This window comes from Symphalangus syndactylus, chromosome 17 (genome assembly GCF_028878055.3).
Source record: "Symphalangus syndactylus isolate Jambi chromosome 17, NHGRI_mSymSyn1-v2.1_pri, whole genome shotgun sequence".
NCBI lineage: Eukaryota > Metazoa > Chordata > Mammalia > Primates > Hylobatidae > Symphalangus > Symphalangus syndactylus.
Genome location: NC_072439.2, coordinates 57,915,671 through 57,943,510, shown reverse-complemented (window position 1 = coordinate 57,943,510; position 27,840 = coordinate 57,915,671). Strand labels below are relative to the sequence as shown.

The 27,840-nt window shown below is 38.7% G+C and overlaps 1 protein-coding gene across 1 annotated transcript in view; it reads right to left on the bottom strand.

Annotated features, from left to right (window-relative positions):
* Positions 1 to 27,840, bottom strand: part of GMPS (guanine monophosphate synthase) — a 62,125-nt gene that overhangs the window by 31,293 nt on the left and 2,992 nt on the right. Inside the window, exons 2-3 of the mRNA XM_063620288.1 lie at positions 7,302 to 7,483; positions 3,009 to 3,123 (exon numbers count right to left, since the gene is read on the bottom strand). Of these exons, the coding sequence (XP_063476358.1) occupies positions 3,009 to 3,123; positions 7,302 to 7,483 (297 nt within the window). The remainder of the gene's footprint in view (positions 1 to 3,008; positions 3,124 to 7,301; positions 7,484 to 27,840) is intronic.

Here is a 27,840-nt window from a genome sequence, read left to right as displayed (position 1 = left end):
AGACATTTTTCTTCTAAAGCGAAGAATCACCAGGAAGCAATTAGAAAGCCTCTGTCAGGAGAGTCCAGTTAATGGGAAAAGATGGTATATAAGACACTGAAATTGCTCAAATTTCAGAATGTCATGGGGGACAAAGGTATACACTTAGGTCCTAAAATTACCCAACCTAGTCACTAAGTGGCAGTCCTTTACAAACAACACATTAGCTAGATGGCATCATTTATATCATTATTTTATGGAAGGACAAATTCTGTCTAAATAACCAAGATCGGCATATCCCATTATCTTACTACAAAAGTTCAGATGACAATAAAGGCAAAAATTGTTACGCATTTAACATCAGCAGGCCTGGCTTTGGCTATAAGATATCCTATTGAATGACAGAACAATTTGGCCTTATAATTATATCAGGAAACTGACATAATGGGGAAACACTAAGCCATTATCTCTTAAATTAAAGGAGCATTTTTCAGACATATTTCACTATAAGTAGGCCTTAAAAATATGTCTTGTGAGATTCTTCCTTAGGAAATGTTACAATGCCTCTCAATATACTAACAACCATTTAATATTATAAGTTGTGCTATATGATTAACACTGAGTACTCTGACAAAGAAAATCAATAAATTATATAAATATATTACACCCTGGGACAAAAAAAAAAAAAAAAGAAGCCAGCCAATATCCAATATTCAACTCAATCAGGGTGCAGGCTCTTCTAAGACTACTAGATGGAAAAAATCTTTCTTTTTGCCAAGTCAAATTCATAATCAAACACTTTTCAAAGAACATTGAAAGGAAAAAAGGCTTTTACTATAAAATGCAAAATTGTACACCTACTTTGGAACAGAGTTTTGGCAGTTTCTTACAAAACTAAACATACTCTTAACAAACAATTTAGTAATCACTCTCCTTAGAATTTACTGAAGAAGTTGAACATTTATGTCCACACAAAAACCTGTACATGGATGTTCATAGCAGCTTTATTCATAATTACCAAAACTTGGAAGTCACCAAGACGTTAGGAGATGAATAAGTAAACTGTCACTTACTGAATGAGAGTGAATGAACTGTGATACATACATACAATGGAATATTATTCAGTGCTAAAAAGAAATTAGCTACCCAGACTGAAAAGACATGGAAGAACTTTAAATGCACATTACTAAGTGAAAGAAGCCAATCTGAAAAGGCTACATACTGTATAATTCCAACTATATGACATGCTGAAAAAGGCAAATCTATAAAGACGATAAAAAAAATCAGTGGTTGCCAGGATTTGGGGGATGAACAGGTAAAGCACAAAGGATTGGGCAGTCAAAATACTATGCATACTACTACAACAGTAGATATATGTCATGATACATTTGTCCAAAACAATACAATGTACAAAAATCAAGAATGAACCCTCATGTAAACTAAGGACTTTGGGAATAATGATGTGTTGATGTAGGTTCATTAGTTATATCAAATGTGTCACTCTGGTGTGGGATGTTGATAATGGGAGAAGCTATGCATGTGTAGAGGTTGGAAGTATATAACATATTTCTGTACCTTCTTAATTTTGCTGTGAACCTAAAACCGCTCTAAAAACAAAGTATTTAAAAAAAAAAAAAGAAAGAAAAGAAGAAGAGTATCTTATCTCAAGATCTCAGTAAGTCCCTATTATTCTTACGCTTTTTTTTTTTTTTTTGAGAAGGAGTTTCACTCTTGTCACTCAGGCTGGAGTGCAATGGCACGATCTCCACTTACCACAACCTCCACCTCCCAGGTTTAAGCAATTCTCCTGCCTCAGTCTCCCAAGGAGCTGGGATTACAGGCATGTGCCACCACGCCCAGCTAATTTTGTATTTTTAGTAGAGATGCAGGTTTCCCCATGTTGGTCAGGCTGGTCTCGAACTCCCGACCTCAGGTGATCCACCCGCCTCGGCCTCCCAAAGTGCTGGGATCACAGGCATGAGCCACTGCCCCTGGCCAAATTTTTATATTTTTAATAGAGATGGGGTTTCCCCATGTTGGTCAGGCTGGTCTCAAACTCCTGACTTCAGGTGATCCACCCGCCTCGGCCTCCCAAAGTGCTAGGATTACAGCCGTGAGCCACCATGCCTGGCCTATTCTTACTTTTGATATAAAATCAAGGTACATATACTTATTAATTAATGTTACAGGGGAGACACCTGACAGACACCATCTTAACCAAATAATACAAGTTAACATCACCTGTCATGCCACAAATCCTCACCCTGTGCCTCATGATAAGATGCTCTGAGAAGCCCAGCACCAATTCTGTGATACTCCTGCCAAAAGTTCATAACCTGAATCTAACAATGAGGAATCATCACAGAAACCAAAGCTGGGAAACGTTCTACAAAATAACTAACACATAATTTTTAAAAATACTTTCAAGGTCATGAAAGAGAAGGAAACACTGAGGAACTGCTTCAGACTGAGTCTAAAGAAACAACAATTAAAAACAACACATAGTCCTGACTGATCTGTGGCCTATAAGGGATATTAATGAGACAAACTGTGAAATGTGAAGGAGTCTGTGGATTAGATTCTAACAATGAGTAAATGTTAACTTTTCTGACCTGGACAGTGTGGTTACGCAGTAAGAGTGTCCTAATATTTAGGAAATATAAGTAACAGGGCATCACGTGTGCAACTTTCAAATGGTTCAAAAACGTCAACAACCGGACTACTGGGTAAAGGTATACAGGAGCTCTGTGTACTATTTCTGAAAATTTTATGTAAATTTGCATGTCCAAGTTTTTTTTAAATGGATAGTGTTTTGTTACATGAAATAGTGTACTTACTACTATGAAAATAGATTCCCTATCAGGCCAGTTCTGCCATACTAGTGTGGCAATTCACACAGTTGTAATATGCACAAGTTCTCTCATCCAACTAAGTATCTTCAATATCCTAAAGGGAGAAAATACTAATACAGTATGAGTCGCAAAACAGAATAAAATAAGTAAGCTTTCAAAACAAATTTGCTGACATACCTGCATGCCATAGCAAATTCCAAGAACAGGCTTGCCAATAGTGAATATTGCTGGATCAAACCAGGGAGCATCTTCAGCATACACAGAATTAGGTCCTCCAGAGATGATAATAGCACTGTGATTTAAGGAACAATCAGTGAAGAATCTCTGTTAATTTTTATACAAGGTCTATGCCCTCTCTCCCTTGTACCACTGAGGGAAACAACACAGATCCAGAAATTGTGTTGTTTTTTGGTAGAATGTAGCAAATTCTAATTATATCACAGCGAATTATCATTCTACATGGTTTTATTATTTTTACTGTACTTTACTGCAATGTTTAGAAGTCTATCAATTCAGCATTTACTTGTTAATAAGCACAAACTTCCAAATAGATAATATCAATGTTTCTATCTGTGATACTTAGCATGGATTTGTTTTACTTGTTTCCTTATCAATGGAAGAAGTACGTAAGAATTCTAGAGATGGTGAAAATACAGGTCTTGTCAGAGCCTAGCAGGTCACAGAACAACTGAAGGTATTATGAAGGCCCTGGATGGCTCAGAGCAAAATACTCTACAACAAAAGATGGCAGAATAGAAAGTATAAATTACCTAACTTTGCCTGTTTACAGCATCCACCATCCCCAACAATTTTCCCTGGGCCCAGGAAAGGGAGCTAATAACAATTCTGCCCCACATGCCCCGCTCTCAGAAATCAGGCCAGTAGTATAATTTAGCTACCTTATAATTTGCAGAGCATGGGTTAACTTGGGAGTCAAACTACTATAATAAGGGAAAACTGCAAATTGAGGCCTATGTTCCTCTCCTGGCCACTAATACATCTACACTGGCCATTAGTATTCACTCAAAAAAATTTAAACATTTTAATATCAAGAATTTCACAAAAATTATTTCTGGAATTTCTTTAGGGAAAAAAAAATCTGGAAACACTGGGCCTTCACTCCTGCATAACTACAACCAATTGGAAACATAAAGAGGCTTGCACCTTCAAGCAGCACATGCTCTCCAGTTTGCCACACATGCCCACTCACATAATGAAGGTATACTTAGGCCCTTTATTCAATTTAAGGTACTCTCTAATTCACTTTGAGTTTGCAGATAAATCTGATTTATCTGTATTTCAAAGAAAAAGGCATTGTAAAATCTAATCAAAACTTACTTACAAATTTGGACTGCAACACACTTTTTAAACAGTGATTCTCTGTCATATGAAAATATACAAAGTATATTGCTAGATTTATAATACATCCAGAAGAATAATACAACATAAGTCAAATTTATAAAAAAAAAAAAAAAATCTCAGTAAGGCTGGGCATGGAGGCTCACACCTGTAATCACAGCACTTTGGGAAACAGAGACAGGCAGATTGCTTGAGCCCAGGAGCTCGAGACCAGCCTCGGCAATATGGTAAAACCCCATGTCTACAAAAATTTTTAAAAAATAAAAAACAAAACAATGAGAGAAAAAAAAATGCTCAGCAAGCTAGATCATTTTTTAAAAAAACAGCAATTTCAATGAGCTCAAAAGCACCTTTTGAACTTTGTATGGGCAACCTGAGATGTGGTAAACATTTGCTAGCATGTGTCCTGCAAAAGAGAGATGGAAGACAACCTACTCAGATGATAAATGAGATCTTTAAGATAACAAAATTCTCAAGGGGGATGGGGTTACCCCTAAGGGTAGATCTATAACCTAACTCCTTAAAAATACAGAAGCTAATGCTGGGTGTGGTGGCTCACACCTGTAATCCCAGCACTTTGGGAGGACGGGGCATGTGGATCATGAGGTCAGGAGACCGAGACCATCCTGGCTAACATGGTGAAACCCTGTCTCTACTAAAAATACAAAAAATTAGCCGGGCATGGTGGCGGGCACCTGTAGTCCCAGCCACTTGGGAGGCTGAGGCAGGAGAATGGTGTGAACCCGGGAGGCAGAGCTTGCAGTGAGCAGAGATCATACCACTGCACTCCAGCCTGGGCGACAGAGCGAGACTCCGTCTCAAAAAAAAAAAAAAAAAAACAGAAGCTAAAATTCTATAAAACATACTTAATAATCAAGACCTCTAGATTATATTATATTATATTTAGTTTCACAAAGGATAACCACCATGGGACTGCCCAGTACCCCTTAATCTGCTAAAGAACTCAAGGATATAAGATTCTTAGTGCTATTAAAAAAACAAAAAAGTCATGGACTTAGTTAAGGATAAAACTGAAGCAGTACTTAAACCAATTAAGAAAGTCTTATTTCAACAAATCTTTAAAAGCTAATCACTCTTTGAGCCTTCCATTTCTACCCTGCTATTCTGAAAGTAACCTGCAATCACAAGGCCCAATAAGCCGTAATTCATTCCAAATACCAATTTTATGTATCAGGCAGATCAAGCTTCTAAAAATAGGTGGGCCATGCGGGGTGGCTCAAGCCTGTAATCCCAGCACTTTGGGAGGCTGAAAAGGGCAGATTACCTTAGGCCAGCCTGGCCAACATGGCGAAACCCCATTTCTCCTAAAAATAAAAAAATTAACCAGGCGTGGCGGCACATGCCTGTAATTCCAGCTACTCCACAAGCTGAGGCAGGAGAATCTGCCAGGTTGAACCTGTGAGGCAGAGGTTGCAGTGAGCCAAGATCACACCACTGCATTCCAGCCTGAGTGACAGAGTGAGACTCCATCTCAAAAAAATAGTAATAAAAATAAAAATAGGTAGGTTAAGATGTCTCTCATGTCACAAAATGTTCTAGAAAAGGGGTGGTCAAATAGTTATTTCTACAGGAAGGATTACAGTAATAAAAGCCACAGGAGTATAGTTCCTATTCTCCTACTACATAAGGGAAATTCTAGGTACAAGGTGAACCTAGACACTGTTTATGATCAAGTGACATGAAACACCATTAGATTTCTCTTGCCAAGTATTCAGCTATCCTATTTTAGTATCTATTTAGTCTGTTAGTTTGCTGGGGATTTTTTGTTTGTTTTGGGTGAGGGGAATGATGGAGCTCTGATTTGACAGAGAGCCATTCAGATTTATCACATAGTTTTTTGATCCCTCTAAAAAACTAGTTCTTACTGGTAAATAAAGTCAGCTGAATTAGATAAACTCAAGGGTCCCTTATTACTCTAAAATTCCATAGTTTAAAAGAAAGAGTCATTTGTTATCTGTATCCTAACACTAGAGCAGTTATATTTAAACCCGCCTTTCTAATTTCTAATTCACTCTACTTCAGAGCCAAGAAATCACAGGATAATGCACACATGTCTGTGAAGTCTTTAAAAGTTCTTTTAACCACTTTCACACTGGAAAGACAATTCTTTTAAGAAAAATAAAATTTTAAATTTTGGGAGTTAAATATTAGAGTTTAAGAGCCAATTAAGGACATAAACTACAGTTGCTTGCTTCTACGTTAACAGTCTTAATCTAAGAAAAAACAACAATTAAAAAAAAAAGCATTAAAAAGCATGACATTGGCTGGGCACGGTGGCTCATGCCGGTAATCCCAGCACTTTGGGAGACCTAGGCAGGCGGATCACCTGAAGTCAGGAGTTCGAGACCAGCCTGGACAACATGGTGAAACCTGTTCTGTACTAAAAATACAAAAATTAGCCAGGTGTGGTGGCATGTGCCTGTAGTCCCAGCTACTCGAGAGGCTGAGGCAGGAGCATCACCTGAACCCGGGAGGTGGAGGTTGCAGTGAGCCAAAATCGTGCCACTGCACTTTAGCCTGGGCAACAAAGTGAGACTCCGTCTCAAAATAAAGAAAGCATGACATTAACCAAAAATAGTTGTTAAAAGAAGAAACTACATAAGCTGGCTGTTATTTTGACTAGTTCTAAGAGTATAAGCTGTCAAAATTAGCCCATATATTAGATTTAAGAAATCTTCTCCATACTTTAGAAACTAGTCTATTGGGACAGGAAGCAAAAACACTTATTGTACACAGATTCTTCTCTTTGGAGTATTCTAGCCAACTTCCTACTTTCCTTTGATGAAATGCTTTTGGGTAAATGAATGAATGGCCACAACAGCTACATCTAACTCTGACCCATAAATCCTATAAAACATAAAATACTCAAATGATAATAAGTTCTTTTAACTGTGCAATTAAAATTAATCTTTTTAAACTGAAAGCTTAAATTTTTCCTTTTTCTCCCCAAATCAGAGCCATGGGAAATTTCTCATAAAACCATTCCATATCTTATTTTCGTAGAAAAATTCAGTGCTCAAGCAAATTAATAATAAAATATTTCACAATCTAAGTTCAATCTCCTCATGAAAAGATTAGTGAAAAGTCTACCGGAATCCTTGTTCTTTTATAGCAAATGCTGGTGTTTCCAAGGGGAAAATTTCAGACTGCACAAACAGTTCCCTCACTCTTCGGTCTATGACTTTCCCGTACTGAGCACCAGCATCCAGAATGACAACAGCTCCTTCATAGTGGTGGCAGCCATCCTTAAGGTCTCCTCCAGCATTCTCCAGCTGCAAATATTAATACAAAGTCTTCATTATGAAAATTAAAGCTACAGTACTTAAAAGAAATTAATGATCACTGTCAGCTCCAAAAACACATAGGAATGAAAACTTAGGACTTTCTGAGTTACCAATTCAAAATACCCCTTTTAAAGGGAAGATTTTAATATATATCCATGCATGGGCATATATTAAATACTTAAACTTAATAAATGCTACCACTTATTGACTATGTAATATAGTGATCGTGTGTATATATATCTTACATGCATGATCTAATGGTAGGATAAGCATACAATCCAGCTGTGCCAAAACATAGTCCTGGTTTATGTTCATTATATGGGCATTATTATTAACAGTGCATCCTTTCAATCTCAAAGTGTCTCAGTTTGGACAATAAGTTATTTGGTCACCCTATCAATAGTCACAACATTTTTATGAGGGATATATACTGATGGGGAAACTAGAAGTTTGATGCTGGAGTATAAGCATGGCCAAATTCACTGTGTTAGGATTTTTTTGTATTATCTGAGGAAAATGATATATATGCATCTCACTCGTAACACGAAGATTTTTAAAAGGCCTTTTAGGCCGGGCGCGGTGGCTCACACCTGTAATCCCAGCACTTTGGGAGGCCAAGGCAGGTGGATTACCTGAGGTCACAAGTTCAAGACCAGCCTGGCCAACATGGTGAAACCCTGTCTCTACTAAAAATACAAAAAATTAGTTGGGCATGGTGGCGGGCACTGTAATCCCAGCTACTGGGGAGGCTGAGGCAGGAGAATCGCTTGAACCTGGGAGGCAGAGGTTGCAGTGAGCTGAGATCATGCCATTGCACTCCAGCCTGGGCAACAAGAGCAAAATTCTGTCTCAAAAATAAATAAAAATAAAAAGACTTTTTAAATCTGATTGCTGTCAGGTATACATGGATAACACTTTTCTGGAAGGTTAATTTCACAAAATGTCAAGTTTTTAACTGAAATATACTGAAATACTTACCTGGAAGATGATTCAAAATAATGCAAAAGTAGGTGGCTACGGATGAAACAAGACTGACCGTGTACTGAAATCACTGAAGTTGGGTGATAGGTACATTAAGTTCATTGTACTAGTCTGGTCTCTATCCTGGGGTTTTTTTTTTTGTTTGCTTTTTTGTTTGTATATTTTAAATTTTACAAAAAGAAACGCTTTAAAAGTTTGTGTGTACCCTGTAAATCCACTTATAGGAAGCATGTACAGTATAATGCCACTTCAATATGTCTTGTATAAAAGTGCAAAAGTCTGTATCCATGTATAAAAAAGGAAGAGTATGGCTGGACATACACCAAAATATTAAGAGTGATGAAGCAGTTCATCTAAGTAATGGAACTGTAAGTGATTTTATATTTTTATTTCTTTATACTCTTCAATAAGTCCTAAATGTTTACAATAAACATATTTAGGGAGGTTTTCTCCCTCTAGTTGTAAAATTTGCACATAAAAACCTTAAGTCAGTCCTTTAGCCACTTGTGTAATCTTTTCCACCATTCCTCCCTTCTCCATTTATCTGCAAAAAATAAATGCAGGCCTCACCTACAACACCACTATTCCCTCTGCTGCAAAAAGGAACACGCGTTCAGGCATGGTGGCTCACACCTGTAATCCCAGCACTTTGGGAGGCCGAGGCAGGCGGATCACCTGAGGTCAGGAGTTCAAGACCAGCCTGACCAACATGGAAAAACCCTGCCTCTACTAAAAATACAAAATTAGCTTGGCCGGGCGCGGTGGCTCACGCTTGTAATCCCAGCACTTTGGGAGGCCGAGGCGGGCGGATCACGAGGTCAGGAGATCGAGACCACGGTGAAACTCCGTCTCTACTAAAAATACAAAAAAATTAGCCGGGCGTGGTGGCAGGCGCCTGTAGTCCCAGCTACTCGGAGAGGCTGAGGCAGGAGAATGGCGTGAACCCGGGAGGCGGAGCTTGCAGTGAGCCGAGATCGCGCCACTGCACTCCAACCTAATCCCAGCAACTCGGGAGGCTGAGGCAGGAGAATCACTTGAACCCAGGAGGCGGAAGTTGCCGAGAACCAAGATCGCGCCATTGCACTTCAGCCTGGGCAACAGGAGCGAAACTCCATCTCAAAAAAAAAAAAAAAAAAGTAACAAGCAAGTCAGTCATCTACAGAGGAGGATTTGTGAGAGGGAGCCAATCCAGTGCCAGAAGAAATTACTCAGGTCATAGAAATGAAGGTTTTGGTCATATGAATATTCAATAATGTAGAAAAGTGAAATCACAGAACAAACTAAAACTTTGTCCTTTCAGACCTTTACCCTTAGTATTAATGTATACACATACACACACCCCTTCATGGATTTTCTCTATAATTCCTTAATTTTAACTTTTTAAAAAATATTTTTAAACACTACATTATCGCATAAATTTCTCAGACTCAGTCCCATTATTACCTTTACCACTTTTACCAAATCTAAGTATGCTTTTTTATATTACAGGCAGAGTTCTTGCCTTGCATAATCCTAATATGCACAAATTTCAATTACCATGGTTTATACCAAGGTTTAGTTAATTACCACTCCCCAACAACGTGGCTCAAATTTCAGTTATCATACATTACTGTGAGTAATTATATAAAGGACAAACTTCATTGCCAGCTCTTCAGTCCACAAACCACCATGTAAATAACAGATGAACATCAGGATCAGTGACCAATCACCTCCCTTCTTTCATTCTACTGGTGATTGGTCAATGGACAACAAACAGCCAAGAGTGCAGTGTGTTGCCTGTCTTACAGTGATAAACCCCAAAGGACTTTTTACAAATACAGATAATCCAAACAGGGGGATGGCCAACAAAGATGAAAGTACAGCAAAGAAATGAAAAGTGGTAATGCTGGAGTGAAATTGGAATATATGGAGTTACAGAAGAAAATGCTGACTGTGGCAAGGCTGACAGGGTTTGACAGCCTCTAAATACACAGCCACAGAACTTACCAACATCAGTGAGGAAACTGGTTGTGATGGAAAGAATGGCAACGTCCCAAAGGAAGTGACTCCAGGAAAATACTTCACATTAAAGAAACTCTAGAAGATATTTCATGACATTAAAACTGCAAAGGATAAAATGTTGGAAGCAACCAAGGCACAGAAAAGACACAGAGAAGTGCTGTTTAAACTACTATTGATAAGCTTTTTACAAAGAAATAAAATACTTTAATTTTCAATGTTCCTAGTATTTTAAGTTATACTGTAGTAAACAGTAGTTTTACTATTTTTTTATTTCCCTACACTTTTGTAATTGACAAAAGTTTTTAGTGTTTTAACAAAAATTTTTAAAGATAACAAAACAATTGTAATTTTCCCACTATTAAAATTGCTTTGCACGGTTTCAGCTTGCGTTATTATTTTTAGTTGTTTTACTTATCCTGCATAGCAAGGACTGCCTGTATTTAAGTAAACTAATCTTTACTCAAAAAATGTATTTTAAAAGAATTTTCCTGTTTCCTTAGCAATAAATGTTCAATTCTGTGACACAAGAGGTTACTGAAGAAACTGAATCCTTGCCCTATTTCCTTGTACCGTGGGTATGACCTTGCCTGTGCAGCAACTGTCACAGCTTTGACAACTCAGGAGAAAGCAAAAAGGCTCCCAACTAGTAAAAGCAAAGTTCCTCTCCCTCAAAACCTGGAATTTATTTACTCCCACTTCACACACAGTTGTAAAGTTTGATAATTAGATTCGAGAGATTAGAAAAACCATCCTAATGAGAAAAAAGAAACTTAGTCACATCAATGCAGAGACAAATAAAATTCGGCATCACAAGACAGAAAAATCTACCATATCTATTTACATAAAGCTATTAAAAAGACAAATGCCTAAAGACTTAAGGTGAATATCCCTCACTGCCCTGAGTGTATCATAATAAAGTAAGCAATATTCATAAAGATACATTTTAACATATCAAGAAAAAAATATTAAGGAAAAAACTAAACCACACACAGCAAACTAAGAATAGGGCAAGAAGATCTAGCAGATTCTGGAAAAGTGGAGATGGAAATGTTTATGGAAATGTTTTGGGATTTTCTTGGATCCCACATAATTACTGAACAACTAGATAGCAAAGACATTTACAAGAACCCCAAAATACAAGTTGGTGGTGACAAACTACCACAGCCACAAACCCTAGTGCTATAGCACCTACGTGGGAAGCAATCCAGCCTTATTAAAGGACCTGAAAACAGGAGAATTCCCAACACCCAAGAGGTACGACCCAGAAGGCACAGCATCCAATTAGAGAACCGCAGCACGCTAGGAGGAGGTTTGCCCACACCAATAGTACACAAGTGGCAGGGAACCCAAGGTAAGACATAAAGGGGCCAGAGGAGTTTAACCCCCATGAACCCTTGACACTAACCAGTCAGAGATCCTTTCCAGGAGAGGTCCTGCTATGAAGAGCCACTGCTGGGAGATGATCAAAATTAACAGGACAGGAAAAAGGGAGAAGGAACAAAGAAGGAACAGACTAACATGGGGCACAGGGATAGAGCCAGGAATCCTTAGGAAACAAGTGCCATAATTTTTTTAACAGAAGAGGAAGTTATATGAAGTTAGAAACGTTATCTTGACAAGCTTCCTTCTAAAAGTTGAGGAAAACTAAATTCACATAAAAAGGAAACAAAGTATAGAAGCTAAATCCCATACAAATTTGCTAAAAGTAAAAAAAAGGGAGGCCAGGTCCCTGTGACTAAAGCCTGTAATACCAGCACTTTGGGAGGCGGAAGTGGAGGTAGGCAGATCGCTTGAGCCCATGAGTTCGAGACCAGCCCGGGTAACATAAAGAAATCCTGTCTCTACAAAAAATACAAAAATTAGGCCAGATGCCGTGGCTCATACCTGTAATCCCAGCACTTTGGGAGGCCAAAGAGGGTGAATCACCTGAGGTCAGGAGTTCGAGACCAGCCTGGCCAACATGGTAAAACCCCATTTCTACTAAAAATACAAAATTATCTGGGTGTGGTGGTGCATGCCTGTGATCCCAGCTACTTGGGAGGCCAAGGCAGGAGAATTCCTCAAACCTTGGAGGTGAAGGTTGCAGCGAGCTGAGATCACACCATTGCACTCCAGCCTGAATAAGAGTGAAACTCCATCTCAAAAAAAAAAAAAAAAAAAAAAAAAAAAAAATTAGCTGGGAGTGGAGGCACATGCCTGTGGTCCTAGCTACTCGGGAGGCAGAGGTGAGAGAAGCCCAGGAGGTTGAGGCCACAGTGAGTCATAATCATGCCACTGCACTCCAGCCTGGGTGACAGAGCGAGACCCTGTCTCAAAAAAAACAAAATAAAAAATAGAGGGAATACAGAACAGAATGATGTCTCTATGAGAATAAGCCAGAAAGACATCCTCAGCTCAAAACTAGAATGTACCATTTCTATAGTTGCTAAAACATACTTTAAAAATTACACAAGGCAAGAGAGAACATGAATCAAAATTAGTCTATGAACTCAGAATGACCAACTCTAAGACATACTCCAACAAAATTACTGGATTTAAAAAAAAAAAAAGCCTTTGGGTATTTTAGATTAAAAGTACACATAATTATTTAGGCTAAGGAGGGGGGATTACTTGAGCCCAAGAATTGGAGACTAGTCTGAGCAATGCAGCAAGACCCTATCTCTTAAAAAAATTTTTTAATAATTAAAATAAAGGAATGTTAGTCAATTTTACTGAGGTTTTTCATAAGAGGCCATCATCTCACATATAACACTGAATGAAGTTGGAAACTAAACTAAAGTGTTAAATCAAAAAGTAAGACTCTGTAGTTCTGTTATCTTACCATGTACTTTTTCTACCCTATCCCTTTTTATTTTTAAATTTTTTAACCTAAAGAAAAGTTGAAAGTTTGGTACAATAAACACCACTCTTCATCTATATCAATGATCAGTAACATTTTGCTGTATTTGCCTTATTTCCATCTACATATACTTTTTTCCACCTGAACGACTTAAAAATAAACTGTATACCTTTCACTCCCCCAAAACCTTTTCAGCATGCATCTCCTACAAACAGGGACAATCTCCTATGTAACTACAATATCACTATCACATCCAAGAAAGTTAACATTGATAATTATCTACATATAAGTTTCCCCAATTGTCAAAAACAAGGTGTTTATGGTTTTTAAAAAATTCCATAATCTATCAAGGATCACACACACAGCACACACATTGTCTCCTTCAACTATTCACCTCCTCACCTTTTTATAGTCTTTTATGGCATTGACCTTCTTTAAAGATCAGACCAGCTTTTTGTAGAATGTCCCACACTGGATCTCTTTGTTGTATCATGATCAGATTCTAGATAAACATTTGACAAGAAATTTACATTGGTAATGTTACCATGCCTCCTCTTGATATGATAGAATGGGAAAGACACAATGTCATTTTGTTCCATTACTGGTGATACTGAGTTTGGATAACATGCCAGTGTGCTTAAAAGAAAGAAAAAAAATCAGATTCAAATCTTCCTTTGCTCAAAACCTTACAGTGACTTCCCCTTAGAATGTTCAATAAAGCTCAAAATATTTCCCAAGACCTATAAGAACCTGGCCTACTCTTTAGCCAAAACTGCTCTTCTAAAATTCTCTATAGTTCCAGAGTGGTATGCTGTCCTTTCTGGCTGAAAAATCCCCAAAACATAAATGAATCATTTCAGACTTGTCAAGTGAAAGAAGCCAAGCATCTCTGAAATTACAATATATCTTAAATATTAATATCTTAAAATTCCACTAGTCCAATGACACAACTATCATTGCCATTGTTAATATTATGTTAACTCATATTGAGTTACATAAAGTTGCAGAAAAGCTTTTCCTTAAGGGAAAGGGATTCCCAGTGTGTCTCAAGGCATTTCCCATAGAACAGGAAGACATCCCAAGGCTTCAAGGGAAGAAACAGAGGTGAGCCAGCTAAGTCATCAGGAGGCCGGGCACGGTGGCTCACACCTGTAATCCCAGCACTTTGGGAGGCCGAGGCGGGTGGATCACAAGGTCATGAAATTGAGACCAACCTGGCTAACATGGTGAAACCCAGTGAGCAGACATCGCATCACTGCACTCCAGCCTGGGTGACAGAGCAAGACTCCATGTCAAAAAAAAAAAAAAAGTCATCAGGAATAGACATGCTAGATTTTTTTTTTTTATTTTTTTTTGAGATGGACTCTTGTACTGCAGCCCAGGCTAGAGTGCAGTGGCGCGATCTCAGCTCACTGCAACCTCCACCTTCCAGGTTCAAGCGATTCTCTTGCCTCAGCCTTCCGATGAGCTGGGATTACAGGCACCTGCCACCACGCCCGGCTAATTTTTCATATTTTTAGTAGAGATGGGGTTTCACTATGTTGGCCGGGCTGGTCTCAAACACCTGACCTCGTGATCCACCCGCCTCGGCCTCCCAAAGTGCTGGGATTAGAGGCGTGAGCTACCGCACTCGGCCAGACATGCTAGATTTTTATATAACTCACCAAGTATGCCATTTCTCTATGTATTCTGTGAACAGTTGAGTAAGATCCCTAGAAAAGTGTAGCAACTTATTATTCCTACAATTATGAATGGACAAGTGCAATCCCTTAATATTTTAGTCAGCAAAACATTTAAAAACCAACTGAAGGCTGAGCGCCATAGCTCACACCTGTAATCCCAGCACTTTGGGAGGCTGAGATCGGAAGATCACTTGAGGCCAGGAGTTTGAGACCAGCTTGGGCAACATGGCAAAACCTCATCTCTACTAAAAATAGAAAAATTAGCCAGGCGTGGTAGCACATGTCTGTAATCCCAGCTACACTGGAGGCGGAGGCACTAGAATCACTTGAACCCATGAGGCGGAGGCTGCAGTGAGCCAAGATCATGCCACTGCACTCCAGCCTGGGCTGTGACAGAGCGAGACTCTCTCAAAACATAAAACAAAACCCTATGTGTAAGTAGTACATGAGTCAAGTTTGTCTAAAGAAGTCTCTTTCTATATACAGGTTAAACATCCTTAATCCAAAAATCTGAAACATTCTGAGCACTGATATGATGCTCAAAGGAAATGTTCACTGGTCCATTTTGGATTTCTGGATTAGTGGCACTCAAACAGTAAGCATAATACAAATACTCCAAAATCCAAAATCTGAAATACTTCTGATAAAAAATTCTAGGTATAGCTGACAGTTACACAGTTGTTCATTTTAGGTAACAAATGTATAAAATGCCTTTAGAAAACTGTGTTTATACCTGAGAAAAATCTGGAAGTCACAAGACATACCCTGATGCAATAGTGTACAATATTAGATCTACATTTGGTCATATAAACAATGCTTACCAATTACCAACTGTTTCATGTAGCCTAAATTATGATCACTAACTTTTGTTCCATTAGTCTTATATTAACAAATGTGTAGATATTAAACAATATAAACAAAAATTTCAATCACTTAATTCATCTGAGTTCATTTTCACTACCTCCTTTAATCTGAATACACAACACATAGGATTCTATGGGAATGCCTTCAATAAATTACTATGTTTAAGTTTTAAATGTTTAATAGATTTGGGAAATACAAGTCTCTACTGACATATAATGTTATCTCAGCTTTTCATTGCTCTTGGTTAATAACTTCATACACTGAGAAAACTCTTTTCCCTAATGAGATTTCAAGCTAGTAGGTATTTATTAAAGACTACTATTTAGTTTCTACGTGTTATATATATTGTTTCAAATTCAATTATTTTTCCTCCTTAACTGAACCAGTTTGTACCTCTGACTGCAGCTTCATCTTCTTTTGCTAACCAAACACATCTCTTAGTTTTTCAAAGTAATCCAGACTCTCTTCTACGCTATCTACAAGGGGCCAATAGCTCCTTTCAAGTTCATGTGGGCACCTTCCCAGAATATAATGAACAGCTGAATGTACTATCTAAATCAATGAACTAAAAAGCAATTTAGCTTCAACTTAGATACCAGTTCTAGCACCCACCTAAAGATAGCCAGAACCCCATACACATACCCTAACCATGGAATTGGGTTGATGAATTCTATCCTCTCAGGTAAACTGAATACAGTTCTACTGTATGTAATCTGTACATTATGAACACTAGGGGTAAGAAAATAGAACAATTCTCTATTATCTTTTTCTTCTAATTTGAGGGGAAATTTAAAGTTGGTCCAGGGCCAGAATTTCTAATCTGACTTTTTAACCTTTGAAACCAACGCCTATTTCCCCCTCGACTTTCAATTATCCTAAGACTTGTCTTTCCAGAAAGTCAAGGCAATACTATTTTGTTGACACAATATGCGTTATGTGACCAGTTCTCAAATAACTACGAAAAGTTGGCACTGTTGACTAAAATGAAAGTATACTGTTCTTTGCCTCGTGATTTTTTTTTCTTTTTTTTTTTGGAGGCAGAGTCTCGCTCTGTTGCCCAGGCTGGAGTGCAGTGGTGCAATCTCAGCTCACTGCAACCTCCGCCTCCCAGGTTCAAGTGATTCTCCTGCCTCAACCTCCCAAGTAGCTGGGATTATAGGAGTGCACCACCATGCCCAGCTAATTTTTGTATTTTTAGTAGAGACGGGGTTTCACCATGTTGGCCAGGCTGGTCTTGAACTCCTGACCTCAGGTGATCCACCTGCCTCAGCCTCCCAAAGTGCTGGGATTACAGGTGTTAACCACCACGCCCAGACTGCCTCGTGATATTTAAATCCTTTTAATATTAATATATTATTAATATAATAAAGATTAAAATCTTTATTATGGCTAGTTTTTCTATTCAATAACAAGCATTAGCCAACTGAGGAACAAGGTTATCTTTGGGTAGGTTTAAATCAGTATCAATCAGCCCGAATCAACCTGCTTGTTTCCTGAAGTTGGCAACATACACAATTTTGAAAAGGCTAATAAGCATTCAGCAAAAACTGTTGTCAAATTATTAAAATATTACAAGGAAAAGTTCTGAACTATGTTCAGTCTGATTAGTTGTTCTGTTAAACTCCTCGAGTTTTTTCTTACATTCACCTTTAGTTGTCCTGACTCACTCTGCATTCCTGAGGTGACTGAGATCTAGTATTTTAACAAAAATTACTTTTGAAGGTGATTTCAAGTATGTGCACATGTGTAGCCCGTTTGCATGAAGAACCAAAGATACCTTGCAAAGAAGCGAAGAAATGAAAACAATACAGATGGATACCCAAACTCTGACTTGTTCTCTTCAGTTTGTCTTCCCATACTATCAGTGTACTAATAAAGATGACCTTAAAATACAAAACAGTTTTTATGAAGAGATGAAAGATAATCAAAGGGCTGTATTTTTCTAAATACACTGAATATGTGTACACTCTCAATTTTGATTATCATGTGATCACTATTCCTAAAATATTAACACATTTATACATTTTTTTCCTTAAGAAATAAATTAGGCTAGGCGCAGTGGCTCATGCCTGTAATCCTAGCACTTTGGAAGACTGAGGCGAGTGGATCACTTGAGCTCAGGAGTTTGAGACCAGCCTGGGCAACATGGTGAAATCCCATCTCTGCTAAAAATACAAAAAAAATTAGCTAGGCGTGGTGGCGCACTCCTACAGTTTTAGCTACTCGGGAGCCTGAGGCATGAGAATGGCTTGAACCAAGGAGGCAGAAGCTGCAGTGAGCTGAGATAGTGCCACTGTACTCCAGCCTGGGCGACAAAGTGAGACTGTGTCTCAAAAAGAAAAAGAAAAAAAATTAAACTTCAAGTAATAGAGTGTCACAATTTCACAAGTATTTAGTATGTGGTAGTATGTGGTCCATTTTTCAAGATGTTACTATTTTGTACTTCATAAACCCAGTCTCTTTTCTACATACGACCGTTTCTATTATACAGCACACATTAATTGCACCATTGGAAATAATGAATAAAATCTGAAAAAATTATTTACAAAATTGGTAAAATAATATTAATAATGAGAATGAATCAAGCATGTATTCTGACTCTAACAAGGTAACCACATAGTTAGTGAAGGAACGTTTTTAAGCAAACTGTTACCAGTTCATGACAAAAAAAGAATCCATGAGTTTTATATAAGCATCCATAAATTTGCATAACAAGTTGACAAAGTAATTTTATTTCTGTTGCATCTATAATAAAAATTGGGGGCTTTTAAAATATATTAGATTTTAAATTTTCATTTGTCTAGAAATTTATTGTATTTTACAAAAGTAGCAGTCGTCAGTACTGGAAATTTTTTTTAAATGGTCTTCATTGCAGATGTTTGAGAAGCACTGAACAGTGGCTATTAAAACCATTAGGTAAAAGGTTAATGAGAAACCTGATAATGACGGATAAGCTGGTAACATCTGAATCAACCAATGCAGCTTAACATACAAAAACAGACAACCAGACATATGTAACTCTCTTACTGTGATGCACTACATAAACATGAATGAAAGACTGGTCACATGTTGATAAGTGCTGAACTGGATAGGGACATGAGGGATCATTATACTCTTCACTGTACTTATGCAAATGTTTTCAATTTTCCATATATAACATCGTTGGCCCTAATTCTTTATCATTCCCTGTATCCATGATTTTATCACTTAAGTCTGCAGCTTGTCCTATTATAGATAGAACATACTTCCTCACCTTTGTCACTGAGCTCAAGCACAAGACTTGCTTTGGCCAATATAATGAGGGCAGAAGTCATATTACACCAAGTCTTAAGCAGTCTTCATTTATTTTTATTTTTTTTGAGACAGGGTCTCACTCTGTCACCCAGGTTGGAGTGCAGTGGTGCGACCTCTGCTCGCTGCAACTTCTGCTTCCCAGGCTCAAGCAATCCTCCCAGCTCAGTCTCCCAGGTGGCTGGGACCACCCATGCGTGCACCACCATGCCTGGCTAATGTTCTGTATTTTTAGTAGAGACAGGGTTTCCTCATGTTGCCCAGGCTCTTCTAAACTCCTGAGCTCAAGTGATACGCCCACCTCAGCCTCCCAAAGTGCTGGGATTGCAGGTGTGAGCCACCAGGCCCTGCTGCCTTAAGCAGCCTTAATGCTTCCACTTGCCTCTTAGGCTTCTGCCACCATGAGAACATCATGAGTGTACTAGTCTCAGGAAAAGGACAAGATCAAGTGGAGCTGAGCAATGTCAGCTGACCCGCAAACTCATGAGCAAAAAATAAGTGCTTATGTTTGTATGCCACTTACATTTTGTGATTGTTAATCAGCATTACCGTGGCAATAGCTAACTGAAATGCCACAGTACAATTTTAAAAATTAGTATCATCACATGCCTTTGTGAAGATGTTTCTACCACCAGCTTAAGTAACATTTAAAAAACTAATATCAGGCCGGGAGCAGTGGCTCATGTCTGTAACCCCAGCACTTTGGGAAGCTGAGGTGGGCGGATCACTTGAGGCTGGGAGTTTGAGACCAGCCTGACCAACATGGAGAAACCCTGTTTCTACTAAAAATACAAAATTAGCTGGGCATGGTGGCACATGCCTGTAATCCCAGCTACTTGGGAGGCTGAGGCAGGACAATTGCTTGAACCCGGGAGGCAGAGGCTGTGGTGAGCCGAGATCACGCCATTGCATTCCACCCTGGGCAACAATAGCAAAACCCCGTCTCAAAAAAAAAAAAAAAAAAAAAAAAACAAAACCAGAAAACTAATATCAAAGCATCCATAGCAGGCTCTTAATTAATAGCATACTTTATCAAAACATCACATTGTACCCCATAAATATATACAATAAATATTAATAACATTTTTTGATTCTGCCTTTGCTAACAGAAATACATAAGAATGTAAGTCAAAACTGTACAAAATGTCTGTAATTATGGTCATCTCTCTGTGACTTTGTCTTTATGATAAACATTACACTGATTCTTTAGCTTTAGGCATTAAAATACAAATGCACACTTATCTTTTTCTTTTAATAAGAGGGTAACCAATGAAGGAAAGACATCAGAGAAAAGAAACCACTGAGAAGCACTATTAACCTCTAGAGAGCCAGACGTGGTTAACCCAAGAGGTACCACCTTAGACAAGATAATATGCCTAACAGACAAACTGATAGAGATTTTCTTAATAACTGAAAAAAGTTTTTACTTAAAAATACTGTACCAAGTTTGCATTTTTTAAAAACAATTTTGTTAAATCCAGAGTGCTTCTGATTCTATGTATTGTTCAGGGGAATGTTGTGAGTGACAGAAATGTTCTAAATCTTGATTGGGGTGATGGTTACATGACTACATATATATGTCAAAACTCAAACTACATACTTAAAGATCTATGCATTTCACTGCATGTACATTTTACCACAATAGAAACAAGCAAAACAAAACACCTATTAGTGAGTTTTTTAAACTATCACCTCTCTCCACAAACTGATACTAAAGATATAAAACTGATACAAAAAGATACTACCACAATGGGCAACTGTTACCCTCAGCCTTCAGGGGCATTCATGGTCAAGCTCTGCCGTGGTCAATAACAAGGCCAACAATCATCCAAATCTAAGAGCCAGTCTGTTAAAAAACCCTAAGTCAGATTAAATCCACCTTAGAAAAGATACAAAAATTATCTCAAAATGAAACAAAGACATAAATAAGAGCAAAAACTATAAAACTTTTATAAGAAAATATAGGTAATTACACAAATCTTTGTGATATGTATTGAATGAGGCCAATAGTTTTTTAGATGACACCAAAAACTAAAGTGACAAAAGAAGAAATAAATTAAGCCTCAAAATTAAAGGTTTTGGTGCTTCAAAGAACACCATTAAGAAAGTGTAAAAAGATAATCTACAGAATGGCAAAAAATAATCACAAATCATATTGATAAGAAACTTATCTCTAGACTTAAAAAAAAAAACTCTTAAAACTCAATAAAAAAGAAAAATAATCCAATTTTAAAATGGGCAAAAGAATTAGCCAGGCATGGTGGCAGGCGCCTGAAATCCCAGCTACTCGGAAGGCTGAGGCAGGAGAATTGCTTGAACCCAGGAGGTGGAGGCTGCAGTGAGCCGAGATCGCACCACTGCACTCCAGCCTGGGCAACAGTGCAAGACACTGCCTCAAAAAAAAAAAGGGGGGGGGACAAAAGACCTGAACAGACATTTCTCCAAAGAAAATACAGAAATGGCCAATAAGCACATGAAAAAATGCACATAACCAGTCATTGGGAAATGCAAATCAAAGCCAAAATGAGATCCCACTTCACAGCTACTCTGATCGCTATAATCAAAAAGACAAGTGGGTCAGGCATGGTAGCTCATGCCTATAATCCCAGCACTTTGGGAGGCCGAGGCAGGTGGATCACCTGAGATCAGGAGTTCGAGGCCAGCCTGACCAATGTGGGAAAACCTCAACTCTACTAAAAATACAAAAATTAGCCAGTGTGGTGGCGCATGCCTGTAATCCCAGCTACTTGGGAGGCTGAGGTGGGAGAATCGTTTGAACTGGGGAGGTGGAGGTTGCAGTGAGCCAAGATAGCACCACTGCAGTCCAGCCTGGGCAACAGAGACTCTGTCTCGGAAAAAAAAAAAAAAAAAAAGACAAGTGCAGAAAAAGATGTGGAGAAATTGTGATGGCTAATTTCAGGTATAAACTTGACTAGACTAATAATACCCAGATAGCTAGTAAAGGATTATTTCTGGGTATGTCTCTGAGGGTGTTTCCAGGAGAGACTGTCATTTGAATCAGTAGACTGAGAAAGGAAGATCCACCCTCATCCAATGTGGGCAGGCATTATCCAATAGCTGAGGCTAGGGCAGAACAAAGTCCAGGCAGGGGAAAGTCGAATTATCTCCCTTCTGGAGCTAGGATACCTTCTGCCCTTGTATATAAGAACTTCAGGATATGGCCTTCAGATTCCAGGACTTGCACCAGCAGCCACTCTCCCACCACCCTCCCCCCATCCCTCTCCCACCAAGGTTCTCAGGCCTTCAGACTCAGACTGAGAATTACACCATGGACTTCCGATTCTCAGGTCTTCGGACTTACACTAAGTAATGCTACCAGCTTGGTGGGTTCTCCAGCCTGCAGACAGTCTATCGTGGAACTTCTCAGCCTCCATAATCGCGTCAGCCAATTCCCCTAACAAATTTCCTCTCATATATCTCTCTATATACATATCTATTATCTATTTCTCTATCTATAACCTACTGTTTTTCTGGAGAATCCTGACATAAACTGCTACACAGCAAACAGAAATATAAAATGTTGCAGCTGCTTTGGAACAGTCTGACAGTTCACTAAAAGGTTAAACGGAGTCACTATATGACCCAGAAATTCCACTCCTAGGTATATATTCAAGAGCATGAAAACTTTTGTCTAGATAAAAACCTATACAGAAATGTCCATGGCAGCATTATTCATAATATTCAGAGTGAAAACAACCCAATGTTCATCAACTGATGAGTGGATAAATATAAGGTGGTATACATACAATGGAATATTAGCAGGTAACAAAAAGGAATAAAGTATTATACATGCTACAAGATGAACCTTGAAAGCATTAAAAGCCACAAAACACCATATATTTTAAGATTCTAGTCACAAAATGTCCAAAACAGGTGCTACGGTCTGAATGTTTGTGTTCCCCTAAAATTCATATGTTGAAACCTAATCACCAATGTGATAATATTAAGAGGTGAGGTCTTTGGGAGGTGGTTACAGCATGAGGGCAGAGCCCACATGGATAGGATTAGTACCCTTATAAAAGAGGCCCTAGGGGCTGGGCACGGTGGCTCACGCCTGTAATTCTAACACTTTGGGAAGCCAAGGCGGGTGGATCGCCTGAGGTCAGGAGCTCGTGACCGGCCTGGTCAACATGGCAAAACCCTGTTGCTACTAAAAATACAAAAATTAGCTGGGCATGGTGGCGCATGCCCAGCTACTCAGGAGGCTGAAGAAGGAGAATCACTTGAATCCAGGAGGCGGAGGTTGCAGTGAGCTGAGATCTCGCCACTGTACTAGTGAGACTCCCTCAAAAACAAAACAAAACAAAAAAAAGGCCCCAAGGTGAGGACACAGCATCAAGCACTTCTATGACCCAGGAAGTGGGCCCTCACCAGGCACTGAAACTGCAGGTCCCTTGATTTTGAATTTCTCAGCGTTCAGAATTGTGAGAAATTTTTGTTGTTCATAAGCCACTCAGTTTCTGGTATTTTGTTTTAGCGGCCCCAACAGACTAAGACAATTGGCAAATCTACAGACAGAAAATGAATTTGTGGTTGACTAGGATTGGGAGGGAGGAGCGGTTGCAGGAAAATGGGGACCCTTGCTAAAGGGTAGAGGGTTTTTTTGGGAGGGGGGATGAGAATGTTTTAAAACTGACTGTACAAATGGGGGGTGATGGTTGTACAAATCTGTGAATACACTAAGAACTATGGGGTTGGATACTTTAAATAAGCAAAGTACATGGTATGTCAATTATATCTCAATAAAGCTGTTATAAAAAATTTTTTTAGGAAAAGTAAATGGTAGAATCCAGATTGTGGACATGGATGTTGACTAAAATTTCTTTTAATTTGCTTGCCAAATAATAAGTATAATAAAGTTCTACTACTACCAATAACATCAAAATAATGATATATCTACAGGTACTTTTGTTCATCTAAAATTTCCCAAATTAATCAGAGATTGTTGATCCAAAATTTGTCCAAAGCAGAATTTTAGAAATCTGGAGTCCTAAATTTACATTCATAATAGGATTCAGGAGAATTACTGAGACTCGTTCTCCAAATTGCAAATGAGGTAGAAATTAAATTTACATGGACCGCTGTGAGTTTTGAGATTAAAAGGTTACTGTTTTTCCAGTGACAAATGGGAGTAACTAAACAGAAAACTTCACATGTCCAGGCAGCTTTAAAGGTTTGGGAAACATCCCTTGTAAGTGCTACGGCAGACTAGAGAAGATTATTTTACCTTTCGGTCAGGTTCAGTATTGCTGGCTCACCACTTTTAAAACACAGGTAATTAATGACACTCAATTCTCAAGAATTTTAGAATAACACTCTTATTATATAATTAACTCAGAAAAATAATGCTAATGTATACACACTAGACTTAAATTTTAGCCACATTTTAAATACACATCACTGGGGAGAAATCAGAGCCAAACTCAGAACAATATGTGCTCTATAACTGGAGTGACCATATGGTCCAGTCTGCCCAGGACTCTCCTGATGTACATCTGTTATTCCGATATCCCACCCAGCTTAACATTTGTCTCAGATTTTTCTTTTTAACAATATACTATGAATAACTGCCTTAAAGTAAAATAGGACGGGTTTGTTAAACTTTCACCTTATATTTAATACCACCTTCGGCTATGGCTTTGTCCAGTGTCGTGTGGGTTGCAAGCATAGTAAACAGAGTTCTCATTTTTAACTTCTTGTTCAGTCTGAATGCCAAATACTGGTAACACATCTTTCCTGACTCTTTTCTAATAAAATCTCGTTCAGTCTGAATGCCAAATACTGGTAACACATCTTTCCTCTTTTCTAATAAAATCAAGTACTCTTGGACACAGGCAATTAAGGATAGCTAACTCTATCTAGTCTTGGGTGATGACAGGAGAAATATCTGAAGTTGCTGTTCCTGCCAGCTACTCAGTGTACCTCCCAGTTGTGTTACAGCCACTCCTCACCTTGCAAGATGCACAGGAGCCTAGAGGCCATTATAAGCTGGGTCACTGGGAAATATGGGGTATTTGTGTAACACATGCAGGAAAGAGATGTTATATGTCCCTGTGTATAATGTATAGAAGACAGTAATCTGAACACTCTTGCTACAGGAGTTTTGCCATTTACTTACTAATTGTATTGTGTAAATCTACAATTTTTTTGTATGTAATATTTTATTTTGCAGCACTTATTATAAATTTAAATTTTCCATACCTTCTTTTCTTACGCTCATGTGCCCCAGTTTAGAGATCTTATTCCCTTTCACATTATAACAATCTTAATGAGTGTATAGACTTAACTATATAATCTCCTAGGTCCTCAAAACCATGAACCTGAAGCCATAGCAAGGGTCCACCAACAAGAAAACCAATTGACTGTTATGTTTTTACTATAATACAGCAATTTTTTTAATCACCATCATTCTTGAGCAAATACAGAAGCATCTCTATTCCACAATAAGCATGAAAAAAATAATATTCTACACAACCCAGAATTGTATATGCCACACAAAGATTTAAAATTCTATGAAACAATTACTTTTTTGTTGATTCACAAAGTGCTTCAGAATTATGCATTAACCCCAACCCTTTCATTCATTTTCAGCATCTAAATATGGTTTAGGTTAGAAAGAGGCATAAAATCAAAGTTTAAGGCCAGGGCCGGACACAATGGCTCATGCCTATAATCTTAGCACTTTGGGAGGCGAGGCAGGCGGATCACCTGAGCCCAGGAGTTCGAGACCAGCCTGGGCAACATGGTGAAACCCCACCTCTACTAAAAGTACAAAAGTTAGCCAGGCACAGTGGCATGTGCATTTAGTCCCAGCTACTCGGGAGGCTGAGTCAGGAGAATTGCTTGAGCCTGGGAGGCAGAGGTTGCAATGAGGGGAGATCATGCCACTGCACTCCAGCCTGGGTGACAGAGCAAGACTTTGTCTCAAAAACAAACAAAACAAAACACAAGGTTTAAGGCCAGGCACAGTGGTTCATACCTGTAATCCCACGACTTTGGGAGGCCAAGGTGGGCAACTCACTTGAGGTCAGGGGTTTGAGACCAGCCTGGCCAACATGGTGAAACCCTGTCTCTACTAAAAATATAAAATTAGCCGGATGTGGTGGCACACGCCTGTAATCCCAGCTACTCGGGTGGCTGAGGTACAAAGATCACACAAGGATCACTTGAACCAGGAAGGCAGAGGTTGCAGTGAGCCGAGATCATGCCACTGTACTCCAGCCTGGACAACAGAGCCAGACTCTGTCTCAAAAAAAAGAAAACAAAGTTTAAGAATGTACCACAACAGTAAAATTTGATTATTCTGGGTAGCAAATAATTATTCTTTACTTCAAACAACATCTTTTGGAATGTAATTCATTAACCTTAAAAGTATCAAATACATCTGTACAAGTATAGGACAAGTCTATACTTTTTGTAAAAATTCTTAAAAGACTGAACTATTTTCCTTAAGTGACAAGTTGGCCCACGCTAAAGGCGATGTCATCCGAGATTCCTGGTGGAATTTCAAAACCTTTCAAGTCTAAGAACATACTACACTAAAAACCATTCCTTTTGTCTGCAGCAGTTCTTCCACTCTAAATGAATATCCTAACGGAATAAAATCTGAAAAACCTAATTTTTATCTAAGAAAAAAATTTACTAAGTTGTGACAAAAGGTGATACAGTTGTTTAATTCTCAGTACATCCCAGATAAAAATCCCAAGTTATATTCCCATTCCATTCAAAATCTTAAATTTGGAAATTCCAAACTTAAAATTAACATTATTAAATGCCATTAAAGATTCTGTATCACATGCAATCACTAAGGGAGTGTTTATAAAACATCTTTCATCCAAGTATGATATAACCTAGTCATAACCTTTCAATGAAGGTGATAGGACAGGTACCACCTTTACTCCAACCAAGAGTTTCACCCTTAGACGGGGGAAAAGAGTAGGAAACTTGACAAGTCACCCAAAGCACTACTCTGATAATGCTGCCTTAATAAAACTCAAAAAAGTTACTATGTCAAATACACCCTTGCCATAATAAAAAGTTTCTAAAGAAAAGCTGACACCTATGCTGTGAGGATGCAAAGGCATAAGAATGACACAATGGACTTTGGAGACTCAGGGGGAAAGGGTGGGAAGCGGGTGAAGAATAAAAGGCTACATACTGGGTGTTGTGTATACTGCTCGGGTGATGGGTGCACCAAAATCTCACAAATCACCAGTAAAGAACTTGCTCAGGGCCGGGCATGGTGGCTCATGCCTGTAATCCCAGCACTTTGGGAGGCTGAGGTGGGCGGATCACGAGGTCAGGAGATTAAGACCATCCTGGCTAACAGGTGAAACCCCGTCTCTACTAAAAATACAAAAAAATTAGCCGGGCGTGGTGGCGGGCGCCGGTAGTTCCAGCTACTTGGGAGGCTGAGGCAGGAGAACTGCGTGAACCCATGAGGCGGAGCTTGCAGTGAGCCGAGATCGCACCACTGCACTCCAGCCTGGGCGACAAAGCTAGACTCCGTCTCAAAAAAAAAAAAAAAAAGAACTTACTCATGTAACCTAACGACACCTGTTCCCCAATAACATACGGAAATAAAAAATTTAAATAAACAAAATGCTGGCCAGGCACAGTGGCTCACTACTGTAATCCCAGCACTTTGGGATGCTAAAGTGGGAGGA